Source organism: Engystomops pustulosus, chromosome 8 (genome assembly GCF_040894005.1).
Source record: "Engystomops pustulosus chromosome 8, aEngPut4.maternal, whole genome shotgun sequence".
In the NCBI taxonomy this organism is placed as follows: Eukaryota; Metazoa; Chordata; class Amphibia; order Anura; family Leptodactylidae; genus Engystomops; species Engystomops pustulosus.
Window position 1 is genome coordinate 14022999 of NC_092418.1, and position 24172 is coordinate 14047170.

Genomic DNA, 24172 nt, shown 5'->3' on the forward strand with positions numbered 1-24172 from the left:
TCTCCTCACACTGCTGTGCTCCTAGCATCTATTTGGGGCGTATCCTCACACTGCTGTGCTCCTAGCATCTATTTGGGGCGTCTCCCCACACTGCTGTGCTCCTAGCATCTATTTGGGGCGTCTCCCCACACTGCTGTGCTCCTAGCATCTATTTGGGGCGTCTCCTCACACTGCTGTGCTCCTAACATCTATTTGGGGCGTCTCCTCACACTGCTGTGCTCCTAACATCTTGATTCAGCCTCATCACCTATTCTCAGAGTATAAATTGTATACTAAGACTACAGCAAGGGGGACGGGAGGGGTTGTGACACGGTTCAGTGCAGAGAGCTAAGAGCACAGCAGTGTGAGGACACGTCCCCTAGTACAATCCTGGAATATAAATATTTCACAGTCCTGCTGCTACTAACAATTGTCAGGATCTGGGGTTTCTGGGTGTTCGGCAATAACAGACTCCAAGGAGAACAGTCCAAATGTTGAGTTTTATTCACTCTACAGCGCTATTCAAATGCAGCACAGAAACAGAGTATCAAATAATCACCCGTCTGGGCGCCAACTAAACCGAAAATGGTTTCCTCACCTGCAGTAACAGGTTGTCCTGCGCTGTCTGAACTAGTTCCAACAGGAACAAACTCCTTTATGGCTTTCTAGCTGAGCTCTGGCATTGTCCACTCTGCCAGCAGCTTCTTATACTTCCCTGATGAGGACAATCCCCATCACCGGAGCTCCCTCAAGTGTCTCCACAAGGTGTGGACTGGGGGGGATGGGAATGGCAGGTCCCACTACCAGCCATTCCCGAAAAAATCCAGCCCAGTGCACAGCACTTAATGCTCAGCAGACATCCTAGATTTTCTCATCTCACCCATCTGAGCAGTCCGGGGCAAGATGTACATCCCTTCCAGTCTGTGACCGGCTTACACAAAGGTCTGAGTCCACATCTCTCCAGGGCCAATACCGAACACTGGCTGCAGGGAGCACAGCAGTGTGAGGACAACTCCAGTACAATCCTAGAAAATAAAACCATGTACATCACAGCCCTGCTGCTACTAACATCCTAACCTTTGCTATTCTATGTGTGTATAGGAACTGAACATGAACAAAGTTGCTTTCATTCACAGACAGGCAGCAGAGATCTTGACAAATATGAGGAGTTAAAACACAACCTACATAATAAAGTTATGGACATTTTTAATACACAATCATTAATATTTACATGCGCCTGGATAACACGGGGTGTGCTCTGTCACCAGGGGGCGCCACAGTCTCGTGTACTTCTTGTTACTGTAATAATTTGCAGATTAAGTAGAAGGGTAAAAAAAAAAAAGTCAATAACTTAAAAGTCCTGCGACTTATCCATAAAACAGCGGCAGAGTAACGTTCGGATACGGACGTTCAACTTCTCTGGCGTAAAATGTTTTTTTTAAAAAAAGTTGTAATAAAAATGAGCATGGGGTAAAGCGTAAATATCACCACAGCACAGAAAAGAATGGCGCCAGGTAGGATTGTCAGCGGGAGGTGGAGCTGATGAAGGCCCCTGGGAGGGCAGAACCACTGGCGTACACCAGGGGGCACCACGGGGAGAGATATGAGGGGCGGGGCCTCCATGGTCTCAGGTCCAGGTTATAAACTGTACAAGTCCAGAATGACCGGAGGACACATGGCGCTCGCCTGACTCCGCCCCCAGGAGTCCTGGAAGAAGCCCCCTAACCCCTGTCATCTTATGTCAGTGTCCTCTCCGCCTTCCGGTGTGATCTTCAGGTATCCGGGATAATTCATGTGTAGGGAATGGCTGATCCCTATGCCGGGCGGCCGCTCTCAGCTGTCGGTAGGGGACGGGTGATTACTGGCCGGGCCGTTCGCTCGCTCTCTGAGTTCAGGTAGGGTCAGGGTGTCGGGGGCCGAGGTCTTGCGTGGTCTTTCCTTGGGGAGGGTGAGGAATTCTGGAGGTTCCCCGGTGATGGGGGTTGCGGGGGCGCTGCGGATGGTTGGGCAGTGGCTCTCCGGTGTGATGGTGATGGTCGGAGCCACGGGGCCTATCTTCTCATTGGTGGCCGCCTGCGTCTCCTTCTCGTACTCCCGCACTTCTGTCATGGTCATTCCTATCGGGGGAAATAGAATGAAGTATTTAGTGTTATTACATTCACCCCTCTAGTCCTGTAGTGCTCCGTCCCTCTATTATTCCTCCTGGAAATGTAGAGATAACCTCATGTATGAATAACAGATTGCAGGGGATTCTGGGTGATTTCCAGCACCCCCCTCCTGGCGCACACATGATGCTCATGTATTATAATCTGTTTTATGATAGCGCCGCTCTGCCGCACATGTGATAGCTTTCATTTTATTAAGTTATTTTAGATCACATTGCGTCATCCCAAACCCCAGACGTATCATTCACATCCGGAATCTATCCGCTGCTGCCTGCAGGAAATACGATACAGCAGAGACATGGATTTCACATCAGGAGACTTGTCCCAGGAGCTTACAGTCAGCTTTAAAGCCATGATAGCAGAACAATATTATAGGAAATAGTAACTGGATATGATGTGACAATTCCACTTCCTGACCCTGTGTCATGTCAGTCTGAGAATTACCTCATTATACTACAAAGTGATGGAAATGGACAACACAAAGGAGATGCATAACTTACCGTACCACTCGTCCACCCAGGCAAAGGCCTGACGATGCCCCACAATCAGCAGATCTCGAATCACCTACAGAGAAAGAGCAGGTAGAAGACAAGAATATAACTACTATAATACTGTCCCCTATGTACAAGAATATAACTACTATAATACTGCTCCCTATGTACAGGAATATAACCACTATAATACTGCCCCCTATGTACAGGAATATAACTACTATAATACTACCCCCTATGTACAGGAATATAACCACTATAATACTGCCCCCTATGTACAAGAATATAACTACTATAATACTGCCCCCTATGTACAGGAATATAACTACTATAATACTGCCCCCTATGTACAAGAATATAACTACTATAATACTACCCCCTATGTACAGGAATATAACCACTATAATACTGCCCCCTATGTACAAGAATATATCTACTATAATACTGCCCCCTATGTACAAGAATATAACTACTATAATACTGCTCCCTATGTACAAGAATATAACTAGTATAATACTGCCCCCTATGTACAAGAATATAACTACTATAATACTGCCCCCTATGTACAAGAATATAACTTCTATAATACTGCCCCCTATGTACAAGAATATAACTACTATAATACTGCCCCCTATGTACAAGAATATAACTACTATAATACTGCCCCCTATGTACAAGAATATAACTACTATAATACTGCTCCCTATGTACAGGAATATAACCACTATAATACTGCCCCCTATGTACAGGAATATAACTACTATAATACTACCCCCTATGTACAGGAATATAACCACTATAATACTGCCCCCTATGTACAAGAATATATCTACTATAATACTGCCCCCTATGTACAAGAATATAACTACTATAATACTGCTCCCTATGTACAAGAATATAACTACTATAATACTGCCCCCTATGTACAAGAATATAACTACTATAATACTGCCCCCTATGTACAAGAATATAACTTCTATAATACTGCCCCCTATGTACAAGAATATAACTACTATAATACTGCCCCCTATGTACAAGAATATAACTACTATAATACTGCCCCCTATGTACAAGAATATAACTACTATAATACTGCCCCCTATGTACAAGAATATAACTACTATAATACTGCCTCCTATGTACAAGAATATAACTACTATAATACTGCCTCCTATGTACAAGAATATAACTACTATAATACTGCCCCCTATGTACAAGAATATAACTACTATAATACTGCCCCCTATGTACAAGAATATAACTACTATAATACTGCCCCCTATGTACAAGAATATAACTACTATAATACTGCCCCCTATGTACAAGAATATATCTACTATAATACTGCCCCCTATGTAGAGGAATATAACTACTATAATACTGCCCCCTATGTAGAGGAATATAACTACTATAATACTGCCCCTATGTACAAGAATATAACTACTATAATACTGCCCCCTATGTACAAGAATATAACTACTATAATACTGCCCCCTATGTACAAGAATATAACTTCTATAATACTGCCCCTATGTACAAGAATATAACTTCTATAATACTGCCCCCTATGTACAGGAATATAACTACTATAATACTACCCCCTATGTACAGGAATATAACTACTATAATACTGCCCCCTATGTACAGGAATATAACTACTATAATACTGCCCCCTATGTACAGGAATATAACTACTATAATACTGCCCCCTATGTACAAGAATATAACTACTATAATACTGCCCCCTATGTACAAGAATATAACTACTATAATACTGCCCCCTATGTACAGGAATATAACTACTATAATACTGCCCCCTATGTACAGGAATATAACTACTATAATACTGCCCCCTATGTACAGGAATATAACTACTATAATACTGTCCCCTATGTACAGGAATATAACCACTATAATACTGCCCCCTATGTACAGGAATATAACTACTATAATACTGCCCCCTATGTACAGGAATATAACTACTATAATACTGTCCCCTATGTACAGGAATATAACCACTATAATACTGCCCCCTATGTACAGGAATATAACTACTATAATACTGCCCCCTATGTACAGGAATATAACTACTATAATACTGCCCCCTATGTACAAGAATATAACTGCTATAATACTGCCCCCTATGTACAAGAATATAACTACTATAATACTGTCCCCTATGTACAGGAATATAACTACTATAATACTGCCCCCTATGTACAAGAATATAACTACTATAATACTGCCCCCTATGTACAAGAATATAACTACTATAATACTGCCCCCTATGTACAGGAATATAACTACTATAATACTACCCCCTATGTACAGGAATATAACTACTATAATACTGCCCCCTATGTACAAGAATATAACTACTGTAATACTTCCCCCTATGTACAAGAATATAACTACTATAATACTGCCCCCTATCTACAGGAATATAACTACTATAATACTGCCCCCTATGTACAAGAATATAACTACTATAATACTGCCCCCTATGTACAAGAATATAACTACTATAATACTGCCCCCTATGTACAAGAATATAACTACTATAATACTGCCCCCTATGTACAGGAATATAACTACTATAATACTGCCCCCTATGTACAGGAATATAACTACTATAATACTGTCCCCTATGTACAAGAATATAACTACTATAATACTGCCCCCTATGTACAGGAATATAACCACTATAATACTGCCCCCTATGTACAGGAATATAACCACTATAATACTTCCCCCTATGTACAAGAATATAACTACTATAATACTGCCCCCTATGTACAGGAATATAACTACTATAATACTGCCCCCTATGTACAGGAATATAACCACTATAATACTTCCCCCTATGTACAAGAATATAACTACTATAATACTGCCCCTATGTACAGGAATATAACTACTATAATACTGCCCCCTATGTACAGGAATATAACTACTATAATACTGCCCCCTATGTACAGGAATATAACCACTATAATACTTCCCCCTATGTACAAGAATATAACTACTATAATACTGCCCCTATGTACAGGAATATAACTACTATAATACTGCCCCCTATGTACAGGAATATAACTACTATAATACTGCCCCCTATGTACAGGAATATAACTACTATAATACTGCCCCCTATGTACAGGAATATAACTACTATAATACTGCCCCCTATGTACAGGAATACAACTACTATAATACTGCCCCCTATGTACAAGAATATAACTACTATAATACTGCCCCCTATGTACAAGAATATAACTACTATAATACTGCCCCCTATGTACAAGAATATAACTACTATAATACTGCCCCCTATGTACAAGAATATAACTACTATAATACTGCCCCCTATGTACAATAATATAACTACTATAATACTGCCCCCTATGTACAGGAATATAACTACTATAATACTACCCCCTATGTACAGGAATATAACTACTATAATACTGCCCCCTATGTACAAGAATATAACTACTATAATACTGCCCCCTATGTACAAGAATATAACTACTATAATACTGCCCCCTATGTACAAGAATATAACTACTATAATACTGCCCCCTATGTACAAGAATATAACTACTATAATACTGCCTCCTATGTACAAGAATATAACTACTATAATATTGCCCCCTATGTACAAGAATATAACTACTATAATACTGCCCCCTATGTACAAGAATATAACTACTATAATACTGCCCCCTATGTACAAGAATATATCTACTATAATACTGCCCCCTATGTACAGGAATATAACTACTATAATACTGCCCCCTATGTACAAGAATATAACTACTATAATACTGCCCCCTATGTAGAGGAATATAACTGCTATAATACTGCCCCCTATATACAAGAATATAACTAATACTGCCCTCTATGTACAAGAATATAACTACTATAATACTGCCCCCTATGTACAAGAATATAACTACTATAATACTGCCCCCTATGTACAAGAATATAACTTCTATAATACTGCCCCTATGTACAAGAATATAACTTCTATAATACTGCCCCCTATGTACAAGAATATAACTACTATAATACTGCCCCCTATGTACAAGAATATAACTTCTATAATACTGCCCCTATGTACAAGAATATAACTACTATAATACTGCCCCCTATGTACAAGAATATAACTACTATAATACTGCCCCCTATGTACAAGAATATAACTACTATAATACTGTCCCCTATGTATAAGAATATAACTACTATAATACTGCCCCCTATGTACAAGAATATAACTTCTATAATACTGCCCCCTATGTACAAGAATATAACTACTATAATACTGCCCCCTATGTACAAGAATATAACTACTATAACACTGCCCCCTCTGTACAAGAATATAACTACTATAATACTGCCCCCTATGTACAGGAATATAACTGCTATAATACTGCCCCCTATATACAAGAATATAACTAATACTGCCCTCTATGTACAAGAATATAACTACTATAATACTGCCCCCTATGTACAAGAATATAACTACTATAACACTGCACCCTATGTACAAGAATATAACTGCTATAATACTGCCCCCTATGTACAAGAATATAACTACTATAATACTGCCCCCTATGTACAGGAATATAACTACTATAATACTGCCCCCTATGTACAAGAATATAACTACTATAATACTGCCCCCTATGTACAAGAATATAACTACTATAATACTGCCCCCTATGTACAGGAATATAACTGCTATAATACTGCCCCCTATATACAAGAATATAACTACTATAATACTGCCCCCTATGTACAAGAATATAACTACTATAATACTGCCCCCTATGTACAAGAATATAACTTCTATAATACTGCCCCCTATGTACAAGAATATAACTACTATAATACTGCCCCCTATGTACAAGAATATAACTACTATAATACTGCCCCCTATGTACAAGAATATAACTTCTATAATACTGCCCCCTATGTACAAGAATATAACTACTATAACACTGCCCCCTCTGTACAAGAATATAACTACTATAATACTGCCCCCTATGTACAGGAATATAACTACTATAATACTGTCCCCTATGTACAGGAATATAACTACTATAATACTGCCCCCTATGTACAGGAATATAACTACTATAATACTGCCCCCTATGTACAAGAATATAACTACTATAATACTGCCCCCTATGTACAGGAATATAACTACTATAATACTGCCCCCTATGTACAGGAATATAACTACCATAATACTGCCCCCTATGTACAGGAATATAACTACTATAATACTGCCCCCTATGTACAGGAATATAACTACTATAATACTGCCCCCTATGTACAAGAATATAACTACTATAATACTGCCCCCTATGTACAAGAATATAACTACTATAATACTGCCCACTATGTACAAGAATATAACTACTATAATACTGCCCCTGTGTACAGGAATATAACTACTATAATACTGCCCCCTATGTACAGGAATATAACTACCATAATACTGCCCCCTATGTACAGGAATATAACTACTATAATACTGTCCCCTATGTACAGGAATATAACTACTATAATACTGCCCCCTATGTACAAGAATATAACTACTATAATACTGCCCCCTATGTACAAGAATATAACTACTATAATACTGCCCACTATGTACAAGAATATAACTACTATAATACTGCCCCCTATGTACAGGAATATAACTACTATAATACTGCCCCCTATGTACAGGAATATAACTACTATAATACTGCCCCCTATGTGCACCCTCTACACGTACCTTGTGTACAAACTGTTCCACTCGTGTCTGGAGCCCCCACACCTCAAACTTGACATTGACCAGCTTGTATGAGCACATAATGGGCTGCATGTGGCTCCTCCATCCCTCCTTCAAGGGTCCGCGTCCGGTTTTACTGGAGACAAAGTGCCGGAGATCCTACAATAGAGGAAGAAGCTCAGGGTATGGTATGAGAGGATATACATGTGGGGTGTAATACTGGGGGAGAAGGTCATGTAAATGCTGAATGACATGTTATGTGTACACACACTCCCACCGGGAGAAGCCGCTGCTCATCTCCGCATTGAGGGGTCCAATATCTCAGTGTCAGTCACGGATTGCTCCCAGTCTCACACCCATCATCCCAGAACCACTACTCCCAGCATATCTTTGTAGAGGTTTCCCCTCACCTCTGAACTCTTGAAGTAGCGCTCGGGGATCTCATCGTAGGCGATGTCCAGGTGGGTGACCTCATGGGCCTCGTCTGCTACATCTGCACCGAATATCTGTAAAACAAGAGGGATGATTGTGGTCAGTGCCCTCAGGAGCGCCCCCTGTGGTGATGGCTAAGCAGCGGGTCACACGATCACTTACACTGTCGTTATCGCCACAGTCGTCCGAGTATCTGGTCTCGATGTGGATGGAGAATTTTGGGAGAAAGGAGCACTGGAGGAAGGAGAGAAGTCTTATCACATGGTGCATACTACTCTAGTCACATCCAAAGCTGCATTCAGAATTTGGCTAGTTTCCCATTGCATGCTGGGAGGCCGCGGCAGAGACCTGCACGGGGCTCATGACCATAAAAGCTTCCGAAAACATTCCAAAAGGCAATGACAAAATCATGACCAGAGGACATAATAGAACATAACTTACCGTATATTCTGGTGTGTGCAGGGATGAGCGGGATGGTGAGGGTTAATGGAAGGGAAAAAAAATAAAAAACATTCTGTTAGGATGTGATAGGTGTGTAGGTTATACATTGCCCATTGTCCCCCTTTACAAATCCCCAGAGAACTGAGGTCACACATAAAATGGCCGCCGCCTAATGCAAAAAGGCTTCAGAGTAAAACAAGGCCTTGTTACGAGTGCAGCCAATCAGGAAGCATGTTACATGTTTCCAATGCCGGCTTACAGATAAAAGCTGAATTAGGATTGGTCAGGAAGGACAACAATATGAAAAAGTGTATGCGCTACCTGTCACCGTGTAGGGGTAGTAGTTCCAGGCCTTTTCACACACGTAGAACATCCGGGGGACCACGGCCCGAGCCCAGCTGGGTAACTTACTGTGAGGAGAGAGGGACATGGTGACTCCACATACACAAACGACACACACAGCGAAACCAGAGCAATGGAGACCACACTGCACAGCAACCAATTAGGTTACTGCTTTCATTTATAGAAAAGCTCCTGCACAGTGAGAACTGACATTTGATTGGTTGATATGACCTTTCATTAGTTTTATGTGACAAATTACTGACAAAATGACGCAGCGCCAACTAAAAGATGAAAAAACTAATTATGGGTTTGGTGAACTTTTTGGTAACAACAAATGTGGCGCGTTCTGTAGGCAGTGGGGTCTTTATGAAATACGTGGCCTTTAAGGGTATGATATAAACAGAAAAGGTTTCTATAATGGATCTTATAGGAGACCATAACCTTTAACCTGTGATGGCTACGACCTCTGCAACTCCTATAGCTACACATCTCTTACAGGGAACCGTCTATGAAGAGGGAAAGTTCTAGATGTCGATTTTATTTCATTTTACAATCCGCCCTCGTCCGCCATCTTTAGCCTCTCAAATACATATCCCAATAAGTGGCCCCTTTCTTTCACATACTACTTACCCCACCCCCTATTACTGCCATATATTGATTATCCTTATGCATATTACATACAATTAACCCCTTATGGACAGCCCCCCTCACACACACGCCGTGTTATAGGTGGTAACTAATTGTCGCCTTTTTTTTTTTTTACCACTAAAGTGAATCAATAGAAAGCAATAAGACCCCCTCCCCCTCCTGCGAAAGGTTGTGAATGAGGCAGCGGAGAGGAGGGGGGCCGCGATTAAGATGCCGCCTGTCAACAGGGACCCACTTACTGTTACTATAAATAGCGCCAATGTGGATCCGTGTGAGATGAGAGAGGCTATAAATAGCGGCTGGATGCTGTCAGCCCCCCTCCCCCCTCCTGTGACAACCCCTGGGTGTATGGCGTGTGTGATCCTTCTACCTGGATATCAATTCCTGGCCGCTACAGACCTCTCCCCCCGGGCCCCCGATTGTAAGAACTGCCAATATTTCCAGCTGGAAACCCATTAAAATTTATTTCAGTCCAGAAATAAGTGCGCTGACGGAAAATAGAAACTTTATGGACAAAAACGTCAGCACAGCCGAGAGGACATTTAAAGGGGCAGTCGTGACAACAACCCCCCCCCCCAATAAGCGCAATGGCATAGATGCCCCCTCCATGTCACCCCTGCCCGGCAGCCATTTTTACATCTGGTCCTTCTTCGCTACCTTCATCGGATTTAGTGAAGAACTTATTAACCTTTTCATATCTGCACCCCCTGCATCGGGACCACGCAGCAAGGCACCAAAATTAACCCCTTGTGTGAAATGTGTGGTTGTTATGGAAACCCAGGTTGCAAGATAGTTTTCCTGCTGCATAAAATACTGCCTGATCCTTAAAGGGATAGAGATTATATCAGTGCGAAAGGAGTGGATGATATCAGTCACAATGTCAGGTTTCAGCCCTGGCTGATAACAGAGAGTAATAGATTGTATCCCCCCCTGTGCAGTCTCCTCTCCCCGGGATGTAATGGCTGATAACAGAGAGTAATAGATTGTACCCCCCCTGTACAGTCTCCTCTCCCCGGGGTGTAATGGCTGATAACAGAGAGTAATAGATTGTATCCCCCCTGTACAGTCTCCTCTCCCCGGGGTGTAGTGGCTGATAACAGAGAGTAATAGATTGTATCCCCCCCTGTACAGTCTCCTCTCCCCGGAGTGTAATGGCTGATAACAGAGAGTAATAGATTGTATCCCCCCCCCCCCCCCTGTACAGTCTCCTCTCCCCGGGATGTAATGGCTGATAACAGAGAGTAATAGATTGTATCCCCCCTGTACAGTCTCCTCTTCCGGGGATGAAATGGCTGATAACAGGGAGCAATCACTGCAGGACATATCTCCTGTATATTGCTGACTTATGGATGGCTCTCAGGTTCTGTCCATGGTGCTGAATACATCAGGCAGTGGAAGGACTGATAATTGAGTAGTAGTCCACGGTGGCACAGAGTATTTCAGGCTGGGAATGTGATGGGGGAAGTGTCGTGCTGTAAGAAGATAGGCTGATAATAAGACAGCAGCAGCACAGAGTATTTCAGGAGGACGCTATAATGAGGGCAGTGAGAACCTTCTCCTCTCATGAGATGATAACATGGACAGAAGTGGAGACCCACAGCAGCACAGAGTATATCAGCATGGCTGACAGTCGGCCAGTAGTTCCTGGCTCATCAATGATGCCTGTCAATGCAGAGGGTCTGTTACAATGTGGCAGAACACATTACTGGCTGGTCCCGGAGCTATGAGCTCATCCTGAATCATCTCATTTTCATATCTTATCCACCGATGATAAATTACTTCTAGAAGATTCTTCCTCCTTCTGTGGAAAAATGAGCTGAGCCCCAGCCTAAGGCTCCTCCATATTACCGCTCACAGAGGCTCCTCCCCCTGCATGTTACCGCTCAGAGGCTCCTCCCCCTCCATGTTACCGCTCACAGAGGCTCCTACCCCTCCATGTTACCGCTCACACAGGCTCCTCCCCCTCCATGTTACTGCTCTCACAGGCTCCTCCCCCTCCATGTTACTGCTCACACACAGGCTCCTCCCCCTCCATGTTACCACTCACACACAGGCTCCTCCCCCTCCATGTTACCACTCACACACAGGCTCCTCCTCCTCCATGTTACCACTCACACACAGGCTCCTCCCCCTCCATGTTACCACTCACACACAGGCTCCTCCTCCTCCATGTTACCACTCACACACAGGCTCCTCCTCCTCCATGTTACCACTCACACACAGGCTCCTCCTCCTCCATGTTACCACTCACACACAGGCTCCTCCTCCTCCATGTTACCACTCACACACAGGCTCCTCCTCCTCCATGTTACCACTCACACACAGGCTCCTCCTCCTCCATGTTACCACTCACACACAGGCTCCTCCTCCTCCATGTTACCACTCACACACAGGCTCCTCCTCCTCCATGTTACCACTCACACACAGGCTCCTGCTCCTCCATGTTACCACTCACACACAGGCTCCTGCTCCTCATGTAACTGCTCAGAGGCTCCTCCTCCTTCATGTTACTGCTCACACACAGGCTCCTCCCCCTCCATGTTACAGCTCACACACAGGCTCCTCCTCCTCCATGTTACTGCTCACACACAGGCTCCTCCTCCTCCATGTAACTGCTCACACACAGGCTCCTCCTCCTCCTCCATGTTACCGCTCACACACAGGCACCTCCTTCTCCATGTTACCGCTCACACACAGGCACCTCCTTCTCCATGTTACTGCTCACACACAGGCTCCTCCCGCTCCATGTTACTGCTCACACACAGGCTCCTCCCACTCCGCCATGTTTATTGGCTGGACCTGGCGCCCCTCACCTGGACAGGTGCAGCCTCTTCTCTGTGTACTGGCCGTCCCCATAGACAGGATCATGATGGGCCCGGTTCTCCATCACCTCCACACCCTCGCCCCGATCACTCTCCTGGTGGCTATGCTTACTGATGGTGTATAGCTGCCCGATCCTGTACTGCAACCACAAAAAGAAGAACATATTATCAATCCAAAGAAGCTTTATAGTCAGGACCAGATACAAGAATCGGCAAGATCAAAAAAGTTCTTTTCCTGCTCGTTCTGCTCATTTTTTGCTCATGTGCACTGTTCTCCCATCTTGCCAGAAAAGGGAAAAAAAAAAAACAAGAAATGTAGATTTTTTAATTAATTATTATTTGATTTATTAAAGAAGATAAACTGAAATATCCCCCGGTGATGAGTATTTGGCAGGTGATGAGCGGCACCTGGTTTTCTCCACCGCTTAGAATTAACCCCAAAGTTCAATCTTATTTCTGGGATCCTCCATGTGTTCTGCACACTGTATGCGGCTTTCATATGTCTTGTACTGAGGCAAAGCTTCCAGACTCTGCCATAAAGCCCCGACTGCTGGAGGCTGCAGTGATAGGCGACTCGGCTATATCTCTGGAGCTCAGCCACAGGGATCTTGTGGTTCTTCTTTACCTCTCACCAAGGCTCTTCTGCCATGATTGCTTAGTTTGGCTGGACTGCCAGGTTGAGGAAGAGTTGTGGTCGTCTATTTAAGGATTATGGAAGCCACTGTGCTCTTAGGGACTTAAGTGCTGCAGAAGCTCTTTTGTCCCCTTGGCCAGGTCTCTGCTTTGCCACAATTCTGTCTGAGCTCCTTGGGCAGTTCCTTAGACTTCATGATTCCTATGTGCTCTGGCGTGCACTGTGAGCTCTTATATAGACAGGTGTGCGCTTTTCCTAATCACGTCCAATCAGTTTTAATGAAACACAGCTGGGCTCCAGTGAAGGAGTAGAACCATCTCAAGGAGGATCAGAAGGAAATGGACAGCAGGCGAGTTAAATACGAGTGTCACAGCAAAGGGTCTCAATACTTATGACCATGTCATAGTTTAGTTTTACTTGTTTAAAATAAATTAGCAAAAATATCTACATTTCAGTTGTTTTTCTGTCAAGTTGGGGGCAGAGTGCACATTACTGGGGCGCAAAGGGCACAGAACTTGGGGGGCAGAGTGCACATTAATGAGCAAAAAAAAAAAAATCTTAATTTTACCAATTGGCTGCAGTGAAAAATTTAAAGGGGTGTGAATACTTTCCATACCCGCTGTATGTCGTTATTCTGTGAGCATCTGATTAACCAGTTTGTTACTAGGACTGCAGGAGACTCTCCACAGATGCTAAAATAATTCACCCCTTTGAGGAAACTGTATCTGCAGCCCCCACCGGGGGTTAAACAGTTCCTGCTCGTGTCATCCCATGATGTCACGCCTGCGTTACTGGTGACCCGCTGACCCACGTTAAGGAGCAGTGAGGGGATGGCAGCGTCTGCTTCTGTCCTTAGCGGGTGCTCACACAATTAGAGCTGCGGCCGCTGGTAGTCACCCTTGTTACTATAGAGACACCATCTTCTTACCCGATACGCCCTCCTGATATCTAACACTTCATCTCCATCCTCACTTTTGCTTCTTGACAGAATATATTCAGGAGATGTGCAATCATACGGTTGAAATATGGATTTATATTTCAAAGGATTGTCGAAACAGGGGCATGTCCTCACACTGCTGTGCTCTGTGCAGCCAGTGTTAGCTATTGTCCCAGGATAGATGTGTAATCAGACCTTTGTGTATGTTTTTTAGTAGAAGCAGGACTGTGTCCCCACACTGCTGTGCAATACTGAGTGGCAGTTAATGCACAGAACACAGCAGTGTGAGGGCACACCCCCTAACAGAGATTAATCCATACATCACAGTACTGCTCCTACTGACAACATGCACAGCAGTATGACTACATATTTCTCCAGGGACAATATAGAGCACTGGCTGCAGTCTCCTCCCTGTACAGGTGACGCGTGGGACCGGATGCAGGCGGCAGGAGACTTCCTGAGGTTTCTGCATTTCCTGTGTCTGTTATACATTGTGTGCAGGGTACATGCTGACAGTTTCCTGGTATCAGACATGGCTACTACATAACCTACGGCCGCTGTGTTGGGGGGGGGGGGGGCAGTCATTCGTGGGCTTGTACTAGTTTATCTCCACTATTAAATTTTATCAAGGTTGCTTCATTAAAGGGGTTAAACAAGATCCAACAACATAAGCTTGCTGATGGTTTCCAGATAAAATAAGCATAAAAGGTGCTTGGATCACAAATCATTTCTGCAGCATTATGATTTCAGCTCCTGGAGCACATGAGAGGCCAAGGATGTTAGTAAACATGGCGTCTGATCACCTCAGCGAGGGACCAATCAGAGGCAGAAAATAAAGGCGAGATAATTAGGAAGGTATTATTTATACAGTAACAAAAGTCGCAGCGTGACGCACATTCATCAACATTTACTCATCACTCATCTCCGGGGAATTATGAGCTCAGCTGCTGACGCTCTCACATTGTGACGACACCTCCGCTGTGATCAGCTGTGGTAGATCAGAGGTGCATCATACTCTGTAACCTCAATATGTGTGATTTATATAGAACTACAATACACAGCAGAACTGTGACACTGACATATGTCTGCCGAGCTGTGTATCTAATCCCATACTGCGTGATACTGTTTGGCGAGCTGTGTATCTAATCCCATACCATGTGATACCATCTGCCAAGCTGTGTATCTAATCCCATCCCAGGTGATACCGTCTGCCGAGCTGTGTATCTAATCCTATCCTGTGTGATACGGTCTGCTGAGCTGTGTATCTAATCCTATCCTGTGTGATACGGTCTGCTGAGCTGTGTATCTAATCCCATCCCGCGTGATACCAATCTCATAGACCCTTTGTATATTTGCTCCTCTTGGGTACAGGAAGGTGTCATATACATGTATGTTTTTGGGCCGGTGATGTGTGGGGGATGGGGATGTAGAAGGTTATAACCAACAACTAACATGGAAGATTCCGTGACGCTGACAGTTTCCACAGCGACATCAGGGACAGGAAGTCAGCATGGCGGCCTCCGCTTTTTTTATGTGGCTGTAAAGATAAGGCCCATAAAAGCCCTCAATGATGATGGGGTCCTGCTGTCACCAATGTATCCAAGACTGACCTGTGTGATACTTTATATTGACCCCCAAAGACTATGATGTGTTAAACTGTGTAATGAGCCAACGTATACGCCTCTCCTGCATGATACTGCCTAAGTGGCTGTATCTAAACTTCTTTTGTGCGCTACATGTCTCCTGAGTTGCTGTATCCAAGCCTCTCCAGTATTTTTGGCCGTGGAGATAAATATGACTGCTCCTTTGGATCTGAACGTTGTGAAGAGGTGGTCGTCATTGACAACGGGAAGATTGTGACTCTTAAACAGATTGTAACACAACGCAGATTGGGCAGACGCCCCAGTTGCCGTGGTAACCCCATAAGCGTTGTAAGCGCTCCAGCGTCTTCGTGTTCTGGTCCAGACAGTCTCTGTGTTCTTCTCGTTGCTCCTCATCTGCCGCTTCTTCCCTAGCAGTGCGCCAGGATCGGCAGCGGGCGTGGACGGGTGTTGACAAGACACCCACGTCCTGCAAACAGGACGACCCGAAAAAACCTGTTTATCTCCTGGTGAATAGTATTATGAATACCCCCGTATGCAGCCGCCCCTCCTGAGAAATTACAAAAAATGTCTTTTTAGTTGTCTCTGGTCTGGGAAAGCTGGGTGACAATATGACCGCCCTGACAAATTCCAGGGTTCTTTGCTTAATAGACTGACAATGGGCAGATATGGTTGCATTGCTGTATGTATATGCGGGTATAACAGAGGGCACAGGAGGTGACAGGCCATGGCTGTCCCACATATATGCAGATGGATGTATATATGTATCTGTATATATATGTTTTTGTCCCTGGTGCCCAGTACAGAGTTGGCAGCGCTGGAAAGGAGGGGCACAGAGGGTGTCAGCTTATGGCTGCCCTGGTGCTACAGGATACGAGGCGCGGCATGGCCAGGGACAATCCACTGGGGGTTAGAGGAATAAGGAGTCTTAATAGAAAGACGCTGAGGCGATGGCGGTGCCAGATGGCAGTCAGTATGCTACGGCTTTTCGGTGTCCGCTGGAAACAATATGCGCCTCCGAATTCTCAATTAGCCGGAGAATGTTAATTAGTTATTACAATGGTGACAGGAGAAAAGTCACTAAGTGACTCATTTACTCCATGAATGGCCATCTGCTGCCTCCCTGTCCGGGCCACCACTCTGCCATGTTAGAGGACTCTTAAAGGGACACTACATCTTCCCTGAGACCCTCTGATATAAGTCATATAAGCTGGGGATAGGCTGCGACTACAGTTTCATGAATGATGGATTTGATGAACCTCTCTGCACTGCCACAACCATTAATGTCACCCCCAGAGAAATTTGCATTTTGGTTAAACTCTGATTAAAATCATACATTATCCTCCAGTCATACCAAAAGCTGGATGTCTGCATGTCACCCTGCAGGATGGGATGTGACCAGGAATAAAGACTAGTATAAGAATGGCTACTTCACCGTGACAATATATCATCATGCAGGAGATGCTGGGGCTTGTGGTTCAGGATCAGTCTGCTTCCTTCCTCCAAGTCCCAGCACGTTCATCTCCAAGACCGACGCGTCGTATAAGGATAATCTGACACATTGTCACATCTTGCTGATCGTCTCTGGGCAAGTTCGATTATTTATAGCATCGACTTCCCAAAATATGTTCCCAGGTTTGAGAGGGTGAATTATCAGAGCGCCAACAATGATATTTCAGGGTTCCTGATACCTGAAGGAATATGAGAGATGAAGTGGTTGCCTAAGGGTGGTGGCACACGTGGCGTTTTTAGGCCATTTTTGGGCCGTTTTTAGTCATACGTTTTCACATCGCTTACGGTTTACATTAAAATAATTGGTAAAACTTGCCAAAAACGGATGCGTTTAAAAAAAACGCATGCGTTTTTTACCATCTGAAAACGCATGGCTAAAAACGGCCCAAAAACGCCACATGTGCCACCACCCTAACAAATATGGGTTCTGATGTGGGTTGTCACTCAGCTTTCTGCACATGTTGGCTCATGTGGGTGCCCTGTGAAGGGTAGAATGATGGGAGCATAATATAGCGGTCAGCTCCGTGAGGTATCCCAGCTGGAGGCCACTGCCGCTCTGGGTAAATGTTTACTGAGCTCTGCCGGGGGAACGCGCAAATGTTGCATCGATTTACTTGGTGATAAGACAGGGATGGAAACTCTGTCACACCTGCGACGGATGAGAAGATTAAACAGAGGGAGCGGACAATGAGGCGCTCTGTCCCGTGACTTCTGTAAGGTGCGGGGGAGATCTATGTATGCTGCGTTACCTACATGTTCGTGAATTAGTCGCAACAACTTGCTTAGTCGCAACATTCTATGCTATATAGAATTGTTTCCCCTAAATCCCTTCCTCATCCAATCCCTTTCCTTCCTTGGTTGAACTATATGGACAAGTGTCTTTTTTTCAACCGTATAAACTATGAAACTATGAAACCTCCGGCAATTTTGACTAAAACATTTTATCATCTTTCCTTGCTGTCAATGAATGGAAGCATCAATTATATGTAGCACAGCTGCAGAGCTCATGACAGTGTGCTATAACAATGAGGGAAAGAATCATTCAGGTCTGGTTTTAGGATGAGAACAAGGATTCCCTTGTTCACTGACAGCAAGCAGAGATGTGGAAAACCATGAGAAATTGATGCATGACATTTATTGAAGGGAGGTGATATTGGATGAAATATAATACGGTAATTATTGCATATAGCGAGATCACATGACCCCCTGATATTGTAATGTTACTGTGTAATCCTGGTCTAAGCAATAAAGTTTTACAGTCTATTATCCGGCCCCTAGCAGCCAATTACAAATCAGCTTTTATCTGCTAAACATCCATGAGAATCATGGAATCTGATTGGTTGCCAAGTATGATTGCTTCACTGTGTCCTCACTGCACATAGCAACCGGCTATAGATTCTCTTCACTAAACTTTATTAATAAGCAACAATAGTGACAAGTCCCATTTAAAGGGGATGTCATTCTTTGTGTTTCGTCCCCCTGCCCTTTTAAATGACAAAGTTGTTCTGAATTTTCTTACCGTGCTCAGCCCTGACCTTTTCGGAAAGTCTGGAGCGTCTGAATTTTACAGAATGTCAAAATTTGGCGCCCCCTCTGGCTGACCCATGTGCCGCTCATCAGTTCAAATAAAATAACTCGGAGTCAAAGGACCCGGAGCATAATATTATAATGAAATTACTTGTAAGCGCTCTCTTTTTGTAGGGTAACAGGTCCCGCGACCCTGTACCCCTCCCCCCAGAATAATTCACCAGCTAATGGTAATTCCCACTTAAACCATGTAGGTCTGTCAGTGTTACTACGGTAACACGCGGAAGCTGTCATGTTGTCACCCACCTTAGCGTCATACCTCGAGTCGTGTCTAGAAGAAAAAGAAAACTATTTAACTCCATCATCGCTGAACTAACACGTACATACCCGCTAAGAATTCCGCTATAAATATAAATCCAGAGTATATTTGGGAGAATCTGTTTCTGGGATTGGCTGATTGATAATATGACACAGGGGTCTACACTGGGGAGGCTCTCCATGTTCTATACGTTCAGCATCACTCACATTGTTATAAAAATCTCCTCTAATTTGGGGTCTGGTTGTCCGGTTTGCAGAGTGATGGCGTCCGCACGTGTGTTGTCTCCAAGCAAAGCGTCACCACGTCTGTCTATAAATACCCGGCGGGTGGGAATAAGCACCGTGGCTGAAAGTGCGAGGAGCGGGCGATACTCGGGGTGTGAGGAGGAATCAGGGTGTACTCCAGGAGGAGGAGTGCGATATGTAGCGGTACTCGGGGTGTGAGGAGGAATCAGGGTGTACTCCAGGAGGAGGAGTGCGATATGTGGTGATACTCGGGGTGTGAGGAGGAATCAGGGTGTACTCCAGGAGGAGGAGTGCGATATGTGGTGATACTCGGGGTGTGAGGAGGAATCAGGGTGTACTCCAGGAGGAGGAGTGCGATATGTAGCGGTACTCGGGGTGTGAGGAGGAATCAGGGTGTACTCCAGGAGGAGGAGTGCGATATGTGGTGATACTTGGGGTGTGAGGAGGAATCAGGGTGTACTCCAGGAGGAGGAGTGCGATATGTGGTGATACTCGGGGTTTGAGGAGGAATCAGGGTGTACTCCAGGAGGAGGAGTGCGATATGTGGTGATACACGGGGTGTGAAGAGAAATCAGGGTGTACTCCAGGAGTGATACATTATAAGATGTAAATATGGGTGGCGATCAGCCTGGACCCCCACACTCCTTCTCCTAACACCCAACATCCGTAACCCCTCCTACGTGCAGGATCAAAAGGGTCTTACAAGAGTAGTGAAGCTGCCCCTCATGACCGCTGTACCCCTAAACGGAGCTCACCTCATCAGTTGTAAGCGGCATACAGATCCGATACTCCTTCACCAGCATCCTGAGGATGTCACCGCCCCGGGGTCACCTCCAAGACAAATCTAAGAAACACAGAGAAGACTCGTCACATGTCCCAACATCCAGAAAAAATGAGTGATGTATGTACAGAGCAAACATTATATAGCGCAGTGTATCTAATCCTATCCCGTGTGTGCTACAGTCTTCGGAGCAGTGTATCTAATCCTATCCCGTGTGTGCTACAGTCTTCGGAGCAGTGTATCTAATCCTATCCCGTGTGTGCTACAGTCTTCGGAGCAGTGTATCTAATCCTATCCCGTGTGTGCTACAGTCTTCGGAGCAGTGTATCTAATCCTATCCCGTGTGTGCTACAGTCTTCGGAGCAGTGTATCTAATCCTATCCCGTGTGTGCTACAGTCTTCGGAGCAGTGTATCTAATCCTATCCCGTGTGTGCTACAGTCTTCGGAGCAGTGTATCTAATCCTATCCCGTGTGTGCTACAGTCTTCGGAGCAGTGTATCTAATCCTATCCCGTGTGTGCTACAGTCTTCAGAGCAGTGTATCTAATCCTATCCCGTGTGTGCTACAGTCTTCAGAGCAGTGTATCCAATCCTATCCCGTGTGTGATACAGTCTTCAGAACAATGTATCTAATCCTATCCCGTGTGTGATAAAGTCTTCAGAACAATGTATCTAATCCTATCCAGTGTGATCTCTCTATGATGGCGGCACACAGCGGTCAGTGACCAGTCAAGCAGGCTCCAGCAGCTAGTGACTCATGTCCTGACTCATTATATAGAGAACGTGATTATGGTACGGTGCGCCAGATTATAATCCGGACCCCCCAACGGGCAGCCAATCACGCGTCACCTCCACAGGTCATGACCTAAACAATAATAATGTCAGAAGAACCGTCATGGGCCCAAAACACGCCCTACGTCATCACCACATGGTGAAGTTCTGGTCATATAACTCTGAAAAACATATACGGTATGACTGAGCCATAGCGCAAGCACTGTATGGCGCCACTATACCAGCACTATAGGGCGGCTTTATATGCTCAGAGTACTGTATTATGGCGGTACTGTACAGCAGATTTAGGTGTCACTGCGTGGTATCAGCATCTAGGTGACGTGTGTTCATTTCATGAGCTCAGCACTGTATGGCGGCATGCGTTACTATTGATTTATTCTGACAGTGTTACTATTAGGTAAGCACTATGTGGCAGTTTTACTGGTATACTATACTGCATGTAGTACTGCTATATAGGCGCTGCTAAATTCAGTGTATGTAAACATGGGATGGCAGTTTTACATATTCAGTGTCCAATAGGATCCTATCACACTGGATTACAGGATAATTTCTGGAGTGAGATTATTAAGAGTCAGTGAAAATCTAACAGTTGTTGGCTTCCTCACCACATTTTGTGACCTGACGACCCATTTATTCATTTTCTTACCCCGATCACAGCGAATATTTTAATACACGCAAAATCCAAAGGTTATGACCTACATTACTGATAAGAGGAAGGAGCAGAGGGATAATGACCCACTATGCTCTGATCCCACAGGAAGAGAATGTATAGAGCCACAGTCAGGGGCCCTAACCCCGGAGGACGCAAGGAAGACAACCACTGCATACAATAATACTGCCCCCCTGTACGAGAATATAACTACTATAATACTGCCCCCTATGTACCAGAATAACTACTATAATACTGCCCCCTATGTACAAGAATATAACTACTATAATACTGCCCCCTATGTACAAGAATATAACTACTATAATACTGCCCCTTATGTACAAGAATATAACTACTATAATACTGCCCCCTATGTACAGGAATATAACTACTAAAATACTGCCCCCTATGTACAAGAATATAACTACTATAATACTGCCTCCTATGTACCAGAATATAACTACTATAATACTGCCCCTTATGTACAAGAATATAACTACTATAATACTGCCCCTTATGTACAAGAATATAACTACTATAATACTGCCCCCTATGTACAAGAATATAACTACTATAATACTACCCCCTATGTACAAGAATATAACTACTATAATACTGCCCCCTATGTACAAGAATATAACTGCTATAATACTGTCCCCTATGTACAGGAATATAACTACTATAATACTGCCCCTATGTACAAGAATATAACTACTAAAATACTGCCCCCTATGTACAAGAATATAACTACTATAATACTGCCCCCTATGTACAGGAATATAACTACTATAATACTGCCCCCTATGTACAGGAATATAACTACTATAATACTGCCCCCTATGTACAAGAATATAACTACTATAATACTGCCCCCTATGTACAAGAATATAACTACTATAATACTGCCCCCTATGTACAGGAATATAACTACTATAATACTGCCCCTATGTACAAGAATATAACTACTATAATACTGCCCCCTATGTACAAGAATATAACTACTATAATACTGCCCCCTATGTACAAGAATATAACTACTATAATACTGCCCCCTATGTACAAGAATATAACTGCTATAATACTGTCCCCTATGTACAGGAATATAACTACTATAATACTGCCCCTATGTACAAGAATATAACTACTATAATACTGCCCCCTATGTACAGGAATATAACTACTATAATACTGCCCCCTATGTACAAGAATATAACTACTATAATACTGCCCCTATGTACAGGAATATAACTACTATAATACTGCCCCTATGTACAAGAATATAACTACTATAATACTGCCCCCTATGTACAAGAATATAACTACTATAATACTGCCCCCTATGTGTGAGGACTGTGTACTTACCTGCTGTTCCCCCCGGGTGTGGTGATGATATTGTGTATAGTATGATGTATATTATAGGATGATCACATGCCGGTGGGTGCAGTTGCCCCATGAGCTGACACTCTAGCCCCCGCGCTGGGGCGGTTGTGGCTCCGGCCTCTTGTATGGGACTCAGGGGCTGGAGCAGCGCTCGTGCACCGGGCGGATCTGGCTGAGCAGAGGCGCCGCTGTGTGGGGATGTAGCGGGGTCTCCCGCAGGGTGGGGTGTGCTGGATAAAGTTTGCGGTGTGTCCCGGGGGTAGGTAGGACGGTCCGGGCACTTACCTGTCGGGAGCTGCGGCTCCGTCCTCTCCTGTGTGTGTGATGCGCGGCGGCTCCCGGGCTGTGGCTCTGACGTCTCCTCCTCCTCTGTGTAATGCGGGGGGCGTCCAGCGGGGGGCGGCACAGAGCGGTAACCCCCTGCGTGCCGGCCACACAGCATAGGATCAGATACACAGCTCACAAGACTGTACCACACAGCATAGGATGAGATACACAGCTCACAAGACTGTACCACACAGTATAGGATGAGATACACATCTCAGAGGACTGTACCACACAGCATAGGATGAGATACACAGCTCACAGGACTGTACCACACAGCATAGGATGAGATACACAGCTCAGAGGACTGTACCACACAGAATAGGATGAGATACACAGCTCACAGGACTGTACCACACAGCATAGGAT

At 44.2% G+C, this 24172-nt stretch overlaps 1 protein-coding gene across 1 annotated transcript; it reads right to left on the bottom strand.

Annotated features, from left to right (window-relative positions):
- Window positions 1-1168: 1168 nt before the first annotated feature.
- Window positions 1169-23890, bottom strand: LOC140074689 (cytoplasmic phosphatidylinositol transfer protein 1-like). Its single transcript, XM_072119767.1, has 10 exons — window positions 23765-23890; window positions 20633-20721; window positions 13094-13242; window positions 9612-9700; window positions 9291-9298; window positions 9012-9083; window positions 8828-8923; window positions 8421-8576; window positions 2645-2708; window positions 1169-2096 (listed from the first exon to the last, which is right to left on the bottom strand). Exons 2-10 carry the CDS (start codon window positions 20678-20680, stop codon window positions 1813-1815), a joined length of 966 nt encoding a protein of 321 aa, XP_071975868.1. The 5' UTR covers window positions 20681-20721; window positions 23765-23890; the 3' UTR covers window positions 1169-1812.
- Between the last annotated feature and the right edge of the window lie 282 nt (window positions 23891-24172).

Excerpts from the sequence above, each read along its gene's own strand:
- LOC140074689 (XM_072119767.1), bottom strand. The coding sequence starts at position 20,680 with ATGCTGGTGAAGGAGTATCGGATCTGTATGCCGCTTACAACTGATGAG. Across the intron at positions 13,243-20,632 it reads TGCCGCTTACAACTGATGAG|TACAGGATCGGGCAGCTATA; the intron begins GTGAGCTCCGTT and ends TTGTGGTTGCAG. Across the intron at positions 8,577-8,827 it reads GCTACTTCAAGAGTTCAGAG|GATCTCCGGCACTTTGTCTC; the intron begins GTGAGGGGAAAC and ends CCTCTATTGTAG.